The sequence below is a fragment of the Carassius carassius genome, chromosome 45 (assembly GCF_963082965.1).
Source record: "Carassius carassius chromosome 45, fCarCar2.1, whole genome shotgun sequence".
Taxonomy (NCBI): domain Eukaryota; kingdom Metazoa; phylum Chordata; class Actinopteri; order Cypriniformes; family Cyprinidae; genus Carassius; species Carassius carassius.
This window is the reverse complement of record NC_081799.1, coordinates 8410968-8424508: the sequence shown is the minus strand read 5'-3', so window position 1 is coordinate 8424508 and position 13541 is coordinate 8410968. Positions and strand designations below refer to the sequence as shown.

Here is a 13541-nt window from a genome sequence, read left to right as displayed (position 1 = left end):
GCTGTTATATCCTGAATTTTTTAATAATACATCAACAAAGATACAAAATAACCTTTTGTTCTAGACTGCAATGAATCTGTTTTGGCTCTGGCTTCTGAATCTTGAAAATCACATGAAGCTTTGTTCTCACACTTTATGCACACACATTGATTTAACCATTTTATGGCATTGTGTCACTATATACTTCCCAATCTTATTATTTCATTTTAAAACATTTGCTTTATGTTTGAATGAATAAACGAACTGCTTTCAGCTGTGAAGGTGTGTATACAGGCAGGGCATTTATTGTCTTCTAACCGATGGTATTTTGCCTTTAGCAAAAGTTCACTGTCAAATAGTGGTTTCCTTACCTGAACATTTGTGACACCACTGGGAGACCGGAATGATGGGATCACCTTTGAAAATTACTCCGGCTTTTCCATCAGAACAGTATATCATATAAAGTTCAGTTTTCTCACGATCAAAACTCTGAGTACAAACAAAGTGGTGAGGTTTGCATATTTCTGTGACTTTTTGATATTTAATGAGTGATGTAGAATGGCACTGGCTTTGTGGTTTGTCACTGACTGACTGTCTCTTCAGATTTGCCTTAATGTCTGGTGAAAGTTGGTTTAACCTTTGTTTTTTTTGAAGGTTTTATTTTTAAGCATTAGTTCTCCAAGGAATGAGGCTGCACTGCTTAATCCACTCATGCTAAAATACACATATAGATAGACGAAGGGTCACCAAATATGGAACTCCAGTTTGTTCACTCTTACACTGGATTTCCAGAGTTCGGTCAATGATTTGCAATGGTTTGACACTTGCAAGACAAATTTCACCTCATATTTCCAAGCATTTATGTTAATTTTAATCCGTTTTAGGTTAAAATGCTTAGTCCAAATAAAACTTCATCCCCAAAAAAATAAAATAGTACTTGTGACGAGTGGGGCGGGGCCGAGGGACATGGGGGCGAGGCCGGGGGAGTGATTGGAGATGAACTACACCTGTTCGTCCCACCGGTCTCGAGGCCCATGGAGGAGATGGAAGGATATAAAACTGGAGCGACGACAGTGAAGGACAAGAGAGGACCAGGCCTGGGCTTTTAGTTGTGTTTTGGTTTTTATTTTATGCGCACCAGTCGTCCGTGAGGGGCTGGTGCGCTGTTTTGTGTTTATTTTGTTATTAAAATGTTTTTGATTGTCCGCCGGTTCCCGCCTCCTTCTTCCGGATGAATATGAAGGTTGATATCGTTACAGTGGTGCCGAAGCCCGGGAGAAGGAGGGACGCGCTGCTGAAGATCCCTCGCCGCTGTGGTGAATCCGCGGTGCCATCGAGCTGGCGAGGAGTGTGCCGCCATGGACGCTCGAGGCGGTGGACTGGAGCGAGTTGCCGGGGACGGGCGAGCTCGCTACCGGCCGCCCACGATGTGGAGAGACGGCTGCCGTCCGTGAGGGAGCGGAGGAGTCGGCGCCGTTCGCCAGGTGGCCGGAGCCTGCTGCCTCCGCCGGAACGGGGAGGAGCAGGGAACGGGGGACTCCTGCCGGCTGCCCAAAACCGGAGGAGCCGTCGCCGTCCACCGGGCGGCGGAGGAGTGTCGTGCCGTCCGCCGAGGGCCGTCCAGTGCCACCGCGGAGGAGATCACCCAGCTGGTGGAGGGCCGAGCAGCGGTGCGTCTGGGAACCGGATTTTTTTTTTTTTTTTTTTCCCCTCTCTCGTCTCTGTCGCTCCTCCTTCCATCTCCTTTTCTCTCGCCTCGCCTGTCCTACCCCCAGGTTCCCGCAGGTCCCCGGGAGCGGCCCCCCCGGAGGGAGGGGGGGGGGGGGGGAGTAGAGCGCAGTCTCGGGAGTACCCCCCGGCCTGCGAGGGGCGATGGGGGTATGTGACGAGTGGGGCGGGGCCGAGGGACATGGGGGCGAGGCCGGGGGAGTGATTGGAGATGAACTACACCTGTTCGTCCCACCGGTCTCGAGGCCCATGGAGGAGATGGAAGGATATAAAACTGGAGCGACGACAGTGAAGGACGAGAGAGGACCAGGCCTGGGCTTTTAGTTGTGTTTTGGTTTTTATTTTATGCGCACCAGTCGTCCGTGAGGGGCTGGTGCGCTGTTTTGTGTTTATTTTGTTATTAAAATGTTTTTGATTGTCCGCCGGTTCCCGCCTCCTTCTTCCGGATGAATATGAAGGTTGATATCGTTACAGTACTATAGTAAATAGGTCCTGAATAGTAAATTATTTTTTACTAACCTTTCAGAAGGGGAAAAAAAGGCATGAGAATATTGATGTAAATGTATATATGAAATAATGAAGTGAACCCCCTTAAGTATCCAATAACATGCTATTTTTAAGACCTGTGACCTTTGGGTGTCAAGACTACATGTATGGACTTACAGAAACCCCTGCTGAGGTGCTCCACAAATTTCAATGATCAATCTTCATGATTGTTACTGTTCAAAGGTTTGGGGTTAGTTAATTTCTACATTTTGTGTAAGAGCTTTTATTCAGCAAGAAGGCATTAATCAAAATTAACAGTAAATATGTTACAAAAGACTTTCTATTCCAAGAATCCAGGAAAATAACATTTACACAAAAATATTAAGCAGCAAAAACCGCTTTCAGCGAAGTTTTCAACATTGATAATGTTAAAAGCATCAAATCAGCGTAATGTAATGATGCTGAAAATTCAGCTTTGAATCACAGGAATAAAAAAAAAAATAAATAAATAAAAAAAAAATAATGAATATATATATATATTCAAAGTTTTTAAAATTGTAGTATTTCACAAGATTACTGTGATATATACAAACCCTACCAATCCCAAACATTTGAATAGCAGTGTAGTTTTACAGGAAAAAAATAATTTACTCAATTTGAATTAGCATTTTAGTTTTTTCAAAGCATTAAAAGGTTTAAACACCTTTAAAAACTATGCATACCGGACACTGAAGGTCAATTTTGTACCTCACCCACTGAAAGCTGTAAATGTTTCAAGAAGAAAAAGAGGAAAAAGAAAAAAAAAAATACAGATGAATCTGACAGAACAGTAAAATACCATAAAACGAGTTTTAAGAGTCAGTATTTTTATTCATTTCACTGATATAGGGGACAGAACCATCACGGAGGATAGAAAAAGGAAATTTAGGAGTTGGCTGTGGATTCACACACATCACGAGAGGAAACTCGGGGAAGAAGAGCAGGGGAACAAAGGGGGAAGGAGAGAAGAGGAAGAGGACTGACAAAGGAAGAGAAACCATAGAAAAAGGCACTTCTACTCATTCAGTAACCAGTCTGGTGCACCAAATCTCTGGAATTAAAATAAAATATATTGTACGAAATAAAAACAGAAGAGGAGAATTATATTAAAGACCACAACCCAAATGCATCCAACAGAGAGAGCATGTAAACGAAGCCGGTTTCTCTGTACAACACCGACCAGACTTGCTTCTGTCTGCTGGAGCGCCGGGAGTCCTCAACGTAAAACGTGTGCGTATGGACAGTCTCATCTACCTGCCTTCACTCGCATAAAAAAAAAAAAAAAAAAAAAAGTAACAATGGTCACAGCTACCAGCGCCAGCCTGTGGCAAGAGCCCAAAGCTTTCTGTAGGACACCAAGGGAAGACCACAGAGCCGGCACGCGGGACATACACCACGACTACGGTGTTCAAAACAAGTATTCATTGTCTTTAAAAAGATTCCTTTCATGTACAAAAAGTAATAAAGGCAATGACACCTTGAGATCCCAGGCTTTTCTGTACGGACACCGAGGCTCAAGAGGATCACCGAGCAAATATTAGGTTGAGTTTTCAAGTATGGAGCGATTCAAGAGGCAGAGGCAGCCCCTCTGCGCGGGTGAGGGAGCAGGGCTTCTCTGTAGCTACGCCCGCTGTCACCGCACACAGAGAGGGAGTGCTTTGCCTCCACCGTGGTCTAGTAGAACATCACATAACAGCTACCAGAAGGTTTCATCTGGAATCACCATTGAGACCGAAGGGGGACGGTTGCGTCGCCAGCCCCGCAGAACCACCACAGTTGGTAGCAGCTTCTGACTTCTCTGTAACACGTCAGAAATAAAAACAACGTGGCCTGCGGCGACTGGGACAGAACAGTGGCGACAGAATGCGCGTGTAAAAAGTCTATTAAAATTTCACAACCCGATCCCTGCACTATGTAACTTAAACACATTCTTGTTGAATCCAACTAAAGACAGGTTTTCGACATTTCATGAGAGGTTTTGATCCCATTCGCGATGGCACGCATAAAGTGGTGGACCTGGAAAATGGTAAGCATTGGTTCTCTTAGTTGGTAAAACAAAGTCGAGGGGTTAGTGCTTCAGCCAGCAATGCATAGCATCACAGAACAACCTTTGACCCCCATTTGTGCCGTCACTTGATCTTTCAAGCAAGTAGGTAAGGAAGGAAGGGCCGAAGAGAAATGGGTGGAGAAGAGGGTGCATAAAGTCACAGAAAAAAAAAAAAAACACTAACAGCCACCATCCACAGATATTTCGAAAACAATACAGCAAAGCACAGGGTTGAAGGTACAGTTGTCGGGGGAGAACGCCATTGGAGGGGAATTACCTTTGGGAACGGGTGTGAGGTTAGGAGTGAGGGGTTTTGGTACACCTCCCCCCTCCGACGGGTTGAGTAGGTTTCTCTGTAATGTACACCTACCGCCCAAGGAAAGGAGGGGGGGTTACAGATTTAGTATTTAAGCTTTTTGGGAACTTCCCAGGGGAAAGCCTCGCGGCCAAAGTGGCCATAGGCAGCGGTGCGCTGGTAGATGGGCTTCTTCAGGTCCAGCTCTCTGGAATTGCACAGGAGACATAGTAAGACAATTGAACGCACAAAGAAGGACGTTCAGATAACTCAATCAACCTCTCTAACATTAACTGTGGGGTAACTCAGGAAACGCGGGAGCAAAAGAGGACTGGGAAACCATCAAACCGAGAGGTGGTGGTTGGGCCACCCTCAAGGAGCACACTTTACCTGACGATGACGCCCGGGCGGAGGTCAAAGTTCTTCTTCACGATCTCCAGCAGCTCCTTCTCGCTCCTCTGGGAGGTTCCATAGTGGAAGATGGAGATGGACAAGGGGTGGGCGACTCCAATGGCATAGGACACCTAAGAAAACCGGTTTACTGGTAAGAGTTTACTTATCCCTTCAAGTGTTGGGACGACAGACTGTGCCATCACCAATGGCTGATAGAAATCACAATGTTCAGCTGGTGTGGTGATGCACTCAATCCCACCCACCCAATCCTGCCACATCCCAATAGTTTTCGGAAAGAAAATTATGTGTACTACAGAACTCCTAAAGGGCATAAATTTATAAAGAAAATAATAAAGAAAGATTTCAATAGCCTACTTTCTCTCACAGTTATATCACCGGGTAACTGTACTGTATATAAATTGCGGGCATCAGGGAGTCGCTATTATGCCTGGCATTGAAACTGCTTTTGAATGCATGATCGCCTATTAGTTTCACTTTCAAGATTTATACTACGGAGCAGCAGTACTTGCCACATTTTTCAAGATCAGATGTTTGTCAGTGGTGCTCAGGATCTGTAAATCATTCACCATCATCCTTAGTCATCTCTCCTTACTCTGTTTATGTTGCAAGGAATATTTTACATACTGTAATGTAACAAGCAACAGTTAATTGTTTTCTGTGCCTTTCCGAATACAGTTCATGCTTCGGGCGCCCCTCCCCCTGATGTCATCGCCCATTGCGATGTTTCACTTTAGACAATGTCCGATGCCAATTTTGTAGACATCGCCCAACCCTAATCTCTTTACAATTGCACGGTGAAAGACTGCTAAATATTCACCTGGACCAGGACACGCTTGCACAGATCAGCCTTCACCAGAGACTTGGCTACCCAGCGGGCCGCATAGGCAGCTGAACGATCAACTTTAGTGTAATCCTTCCCAGAGAAAGCACCACCTCCATGAGCACCCCAGCCTCCATATGTGTCCACGATAATCTTGCGGCCAGTCAAACCAGCATCTCCCTGTAAAAACAGCATGAAGAATTCAGAATCTTACCCTCTGAACCACCACAACATCTAGGAAAAAAAAGTGCCCATAATACATGCACAAAAAAAGCCAATACATACACTTCAGTTCCCACACCTATTACTTTGATTAGAATCTAAATCAGTTTATAATTGGATATAAATAACTTATTAATAAGAACCCAAAAAAAACTGCACTGAAAGTGTTATGGTTTAAACCTGTGGGCCTCCGATGACAAAGCGTCCGCTGGGCTGCAGGTGATAGATGGTGTCATCATCGAGGTAGATGCTGGGCACCACAGCCTTCACCACCTTCTCCTTCAGAGCATCACGCATCTCATCCAGACACACTACTTCATCATGCTGAACAGACACTACAATGGTGTGTACACGCACAGGAATCATGGCCCCACGGTCCTGTCTGTACTGGACCGTCACCTACAGAACAGCATAACAATCTCAGTCAAATCTCTACAAGACATGGGCATAAACTCTCAGTCCTATAGTAGTAATAAACTACCCTTCAAAGGTTTGGAATAATCAAGATTTAAATATTTTTGAAAGGTCTCTGATATTCATCCAAGGCTACATTTATTTGATCATCAACAGAGTAAAAATAATATTGTGAAATATTACCGTTTAAAACAACAGTTTTCTATGTGGATATATTTTAAATTTATCCCTGTGATGCAAAGCTGAATTTTCAGCATCTTTATACTGGTCTTCAGTGTCACATGATCCTTCAGAAATCATTCGAGTAGGTTGATATGCTGTTCAAGAAACATATCAATTATCAATATTTTGTGAAAGATTTTAAAATTTTGTGGTTCATTTTTAGAAAACTAGAAACAGCAAAGTAAACAATTTCAAATGGTAATCTTTTGTAACATTGTCCTTCCGCTCATTTTTGATTTTACTGCATTCTTTTGTTCAAAAAACAAAACACAGTTTATCCTTCTCTTACTGACCCCAAACCTTTTGTAGGATAAGAGTATTTTCCTACGGTTTTCCAACGACATTCTCACCTGGGTCTTGGAATCGGGTCGCAGCCAGGACAGGGTGCCGTCGCGACGTAGTTCGGCCATTTTAGCATTCAGCTTGTGGGCCAGGACAATAGTGAGAGGCATACACTCCTCGGTCTCATCAGTGGCATAACCAAACATCAAACCCTAAGAAGCAAAATACTCCGTCAATCCAGCGAAGATATGATCTAGATTCTCCTTATAATCCAATTCACATCCTGGCATATGAACAAAAAAAGTGGTTATCTAGCTCTTACTTGGTCTCCAGCTCCAACATCCTCCTCATTTCGATCAAGGTGAACCCCTTGAGCAATATCAGGTGACTGCTGCTCAAGAGCCACGAGCACATTGCAGGTCTTATAGTCAAACCCTAAAAGAACAATTAAATGCGGATTAATTCTACCCTAAATCCAACTGGAAGCCAATATAAAAATCATTATATGGGTCACAGATTATGCAGTGTTGTAAGTTCTGCAAGTATTATGGCAGCATAGCAGCACTCTTTCCCCTGACATTTAGTGCCGTTATACCTTTGGAGGAGTCATCGTATCCAATGTGCTTGATTGTGTCCCTGACAACCTTCTGATAGTCCACGTCAGCATGAGAGGTGATCTCACCGGCCAGTAAGATCATTCCAGTCTTGGCAACCGTCTCTGCCAGGACAGATTGATAGGGGTTAGGGCACACAGTAAAAAGATTCAAGTTGCAAGCATGGAGAAAAGCGTGCAGGGAAGCATAATTTGACACTCACCACATGCTACTTTGGCATCAGGATCCTGTTTGAGGTGGGCGTCCAACACAGCGTCACTGATCTGGTCACAAATCTTATCTGGAAAAGAGGAATGAGAGGTGTAACATTGAATTAGCCAATGAGAGCATAGAATTCAGGTTAAACAAAACTCAAGATAAATGCAACCGCCTCCATGGGCCTAACTGGAATTTGGATTTGCTCAACTCAGACATGTTAAAACAGCAAGCTTGGAATACATTGTAAAAATAAAAAAAACAGCTGTATACACACCTGTGGGTGTGCATTTACAACAATTTTTATATACCGTATATGTTTTCATACATGACATAATTTACATGACTACCCTCTTTATATTAGTGTTGTTTTATTATCACTGAGACACCATTATAGTTCAGTCATTTTAAAATTAGTTATTTTTATTTTTTCTGCTTTTATTTTAAAAGTTTAAATGTGTTTGTTTTTGGCATCTTAGTTTTTAAAAAAATTTTTTTTTTTACTCATTTTAGAACAAGTTAAAACAATTGTACAAAATGCTAGATTTTCGTAAAAAAAAAATTTTAGTTGATATTTCCAAGTACAAAAATGGCATTAATTATGGTTTTAGTTTACTATAATAAACCTTTATATCTCCAGCGAATGTAAAAAACACTGAAAGCGCTTCAATGACAACAGTGCCATTACACGATTGAGCCTCATGAAAGCTGAGAAATTGCTTAAATTATAGACTAGGACGTTGCCCATGCTTCAGTTGCCTCCATAAAATATTTCCATACAACAGGTGAGGTACATTTGCTCACTCTCCAGCGGAGGCGGGAATGGCCAAACTGCCACCCCACTGCAGCCCCTGGAGTAAGCATCTATATTTAGGGCAGAAGTAACCCAAGCTGATCAGCTAACCCTCCTCCACACCGCCAGCGCTGAGCTCATTAGAAAGCACACTGATGCAGTAGTGAGGGCAGTGGAGCGAGAGGGGAAAGGTCACACCACGTGTCCAGGTGTCAGTCCACGGATGACAAACATGATACAGCAGACCGGTCCACAAACACACTTTACGATTGTACACAAATGCTTGGCCAACTCACTGCAAACATGTGATCTCAAGGAACAAAGTGCACCCTTGTGATGTTGTGACTGTAACGTCCCTCAGTTTCCCAAACATTTGCGGTCTCTGAACTTGCTTTACAAGATTCTTTGACGGTCACCCCATGATTGTGTGGCTGATCGGTTATAAAATGCTGATGAAATCACGTTTTTGCAACTTTTAGTACACGCACACTAGATTTGATGCCATCTTTATGTTAGTTTACTGCTGGATGTAAATATTGATGACTCGTCCTGTGCTAGATAACAGATTTGTCCCTCGAAAACACCTGATGCTCGATCAAAAGTTATTTTTTCAATAACGTTTGCTTTCACATGTCAGAAGCCCCACAATTACAAGCATCAGACTTGTAACTAAGATTTCTACAAGGAAGTGAGTGCTTTTTACAACCTTGAAAAATTGAGCCCTGACTATCTCATAATAGTGAAACCTAAAAGTCATGTACATTTTCTCCATATGAAAATTTATTCTAACATAAATTCATAGACCTATTGTGAGCTACAAGGTAGTTTTTTTACATTTAATAGTGGAATTTCTTGTGGAAAAAACTACACTACCCATGATTCACATAGAAACTTTCACTAATCAGAGAATCATAACCTTTGCCAAAAAAGCACATCAGTACCCGCCCACTCCCATGAAGCACTGTGATTCAGTTAGTTTCCTTGCGTTCTCGAATGACTTCAATATTTAGGTTTGAGTGAAAATAAACATAATACACTAATGTAAATTCTTTTAGTCTTTTATTTTCCTATCCTTTTTGTTTCAATTATGTCTCTTGAAACACTTTATGGGCCTGGAGTTAATCTCGCACCTTTGTCTTTTTGTCCAAAATCCACATTCTTTTCTTTAACTCAAAGATTGTCATATTGTGATTCAGCTAGTATCTATTTGGTTTTATGGCTTATAAATCCTAAAGAAAAACAATTAGGGAAAAATACTACCGGAACCAAGGGCACTTTTGGTAAATCTGATCTGATGTGCTTGACATCTTAAATCAGAGCACATACTGAACTGGATAAAGAAGCAACTTCTCATCCGTAGGTAAAGTATGGAGGTATAGCAAACATATTCCTGAAAAAAAAAAAAAAAAAAAACACATCACGCCATGTCTGCAATCACCAGTGTGTTCTTTGACCTGTGAGGTAATAACTATTGACAAGATACTGATTCATTCATGTTATTTTAGACATCTACAACACTATCTGCACGTTTCACAGGTCTTTGCCATTCTCTAAAGTTTTCCAATCTGAAAACTCAATTTTACGAAGTCCTATAATAACTGAATTACAATTCATCAATGCATACTTGTGAATCTGTGCGAATCCAGTAATGTTGTGTCGTGTAGATAATGTTCGCAACCGGTTTTCTGAATACTGCGTACTCATGTGACGTACTGCGTCAGACGCAGAGACCGCGAGGCGCGCCGCAGTGCTCAAGGATGTACTGTTACAAGCACCACAAACTATCAATAAATATGCAAACTGCACTAAATCCCGCGTGCGGTGTGAACGCCCCTAAAATGTAGGAACGCGGTGACGCTTAAAATCGCTAGCTAGAGGGTTTTGCGCTTGTGTATTGTATATTTTGGGCCTAAAGAGGTGCGCTGACGCAATAGTCGACTCGCGGCCGCTTGAGCGAGATGGAAAGTTAACAGCACGTGTAGGGGTGTAACAGCCCAGGGACGACCTCAAAATGTCAAACTAACACCAGCTTATAGAGAGAACAAAACACATAGACAGACATTAAGCGACGCTTTCACGCGCAGGCGGTGATGACGCGCTCGTACAGACACGCGCAGGCATTAATATTCGCTGATCTCATAGGCCAGTGAATAAAGACTACCAATAAAAGTAATGAGGGGAATTATGATTTATAATTCTTGGACTGCAACAAGTTAGAGGCTCGTCTTGACGTGTAAAACACGCAACCGGTCAAACCGGCAGAACAACAACACGCGCGGCGTATCCGCATTACATGAACAACACATGTTCCGCGAGCAACACGCAACACGCGCGCGCACGGCCTTCAAATTAAAATAAGCAGAATTATTAAAAGCCAATTTTTTCTGACAATTAATTCCATTTTTACGTATGTATATTTATATTTAGTTCTTTAAACTAAAATACAATGATGAATAAGCCCTTAAAGTGTTCACGGCCTACATTCGCGAGATTAGCTTTGGGCCTCAAATCCGGTTACTCCGCCGCGCGTGGCCGAGCAGACAAATAACGTTACCTCCCACTTCACCAAGTCAGAGTACGTTAAAGAATAACGCATTTTCCTGTCCTTGACATGACTGGAGTATAATAAAATGTTATAATTGTACGTGTTTTATGTATAGAAATGTAAAATATTTATCAGCTATTAGCACGTGTTAGCTGAGGAATCTTGTGACCGATCGTGTTTGCCTTCCCGTGCCACCTTGTGACACTAAAATCTTATTTATAACGTGACATTAATCGTGTTTTGATACATACCAGGGTGTCCTTCACCGACAGACTCCGACGTGAACAGAAAGCATTCTTCATCGATCAGGGAGTTGTGGAAACCGTTCATCTGCCCGTTCATGTTGGATTGACTGTTTGGCGTTTCTCTCTCTCTCGCTGGTTATAGCGTGGTGTTTTCAGAGTTTCTCTGCTTTTGAAACGTCGTTCTTAGAGGTGTTTCTGGTGATGCTGTGTAGACTTGACCTCAAATGATCAGGAGAGCCGGTCAGTCTTCAAGTTTATATCCCTCCCTCTTCACACCAAACTGGAACGTCACTCGGGCGCGCCCCCGCCCTTCTTCGCGGCAGCCAATCAGAAACGGCGTTACGACGTGACGCGATGTGGAGACAAGGCCCTGCTTTGTATACAATATTTTACATGTACACGTTTAGTATTAAAACTGACAAGTTGCCAAATTAAAAACCCATTATAAAATCATAAATACTCACTTTTCCCTCTCTATAGGTTTGTGATTTAAATCCAAATTTCTATAGAGATACTCCATAGTTTCTTTAAAGTATAATATCTGTTTTATATGTTTTCTTCATAGCTTTACGTTCACTGCAGAACAATATGAATGTGCATCATGTCAGTGTGTTTCCAAATGCAAAAAGTTGTGATGTAAGATGATTATGTAATGACGTTTTGCTGGGGAGAATTTATGTAAAATGCACTTTGTTCCTCCATCAGGAAGGTCTATCAGTCTTGGAGGTGAACTTTAGACTCGGTTAAGCAAAGCATTAATTGTTTTACGGTAGCGTATTAAATGTTAGTAAATTAAAGCTTGTGGGCAGAGCTGTTAAGCCTGTCTCACCACTTTGCTAATTACTGTATTGTCTGTGTGTTTCTGATTGTGTTGCATTAGATTATGAAGTTGCTAGGTAGCATGAGGAATACATATATACATACATTTATATATATACATAGTGTGTGTGTGTGTATTATTTTGCATAATCTGCCAGCATGATTGTAATCTATTACATTCACTCAGTGCTTCTATTGCACTGTCAGCACGGGGCCTCTTTTATCCCGTCTAATCTGTAGGCAGTAATTTCTTAGAGTGCCAGGAGGTACAGGGGACGTGGGCTTTTCAGGGAAACTCAGAGGTCATTGAGTTTGTCGATTCATATCTAGATATGCACTGGGGTCCAAAAGTTGGAGACCACATGCGAAAAAGCTGTTGTTTGCATTTTTCTCATTTAGTATTTTTGAGCACTCGAGTGAAATGTTGAACTGAAAAATTATGAATTTTGCAACGTCTTTTTGTTTTAATGACAGCAGCGCTTGAGCTCAACATTTTCTAGGAAGATTTGTGAATGTTATTAAATGTATGCAAAAACATCTGACTTTCTGAGTTCACATTTTCAGTGTCACAAAATGATTTATGAACATTATTGTCTTAAATATTTGTATAGATTAAATATATTAGATATTTTTATTTGTAATTATTAAATTATTTCTTAAATAACTTTTAAGAATATATATTCTACATCAGGTTTAAATGAAATAAAAAAAATCCCATATTTTTAGTTTGTTTGTTTTTTGGTCTCCCCTCCAATTAATTATAATTCTAAATAATTTGTAACAATTAAAATCCGTGATGAAGAAGAATTAGATACAATGCCATTTGGTATTTGCTATCAGGAAGCAGTGCTTACAACACTGTGTTGTTAATGCCTTTTGTGTTGTAAATTGGTATGTTATGATACAAAGAGTGAATATGTTCCGTGATAGTGAGCACTCATTTTGTGTGTGTGAACAAAAGAAGCCCTGGCTTGTTTTAGCATTATTATATATAAGTAATATATTTATATATGTAATAGATAACCACAAAAACTTATTTAAATTCAGATGAAATAATATAGTGCAGGCCTGGCACTTAAAGGTATGAAAATGATTTTTCTTATAAAGACTGTTTTTGTCACTTTATCAAATTTTTCTCTAAGTGAATGCAGTCTGTTTAATTTTGGTGTATTTATTAACAGGAATGACATGAACTTGCACCTGGCAAAGTTTTGGATACATAACTCTTATGTATGATCACGCTGCAGCCAGGTGACGGTTTTTGCTTTAGGGAGATGCTTTCAAAATGAACTTCAAATTGCGCAACGTTTCCTGTCAATCATGAATGAGTCAAACACCTCACAATATATTACCAAACACTTTTTCTCTCTGGTTCTGGCTTT

The 13541-nt window shown here is 41.4% G+C and overlaps 1 protein-coding gene across 2 annotated transcripts; it reads right to left on the bottom strand.

Annotated features, from left to right (window-relative positions):
* Positions 1-3042: 3042 nt before the first annotated feature.
* On the bottom strand, positions 3043-11598 carry LOC132127817 (S-adenosylmethionine synthase-like). Of its 2 annotated transcripts, XM_059539960.1 has the most exons (9): positions 11347-11596; positions 7765-7842; positions 7544-7666; positions 7271-7383; positions 7017-7160; positions 6211-6429; positions 5806-5988; positions 4965-5098; positions 3043-4782 (listed from the first exon to the last, which is right to left on the bottom strand). In XM_059539960.1, exons 1-9 carry the CDS (start codon positions 11435-11437, stop codon positions 4680-4682), a joined length of 1188 nt encoding a protein of 395 aa, XP_059395943.1. In that variant the 5' UTR covers positions 11438-11596; the 3' UTR covers positions 3043-4679. The 2 variants fall into 2 exon arrangements, with proteins under 2 accessions (XP_059395943.1, XP_059395944.1); XM_059539961.1 differs by lacking the exon at positions 3043-4782 and having other exon boundaries at positions 4961-5098; positions 11347-11598.
* Between the last annotated feature and the right edge of the window lie 1943 nt (positions 11599-13541).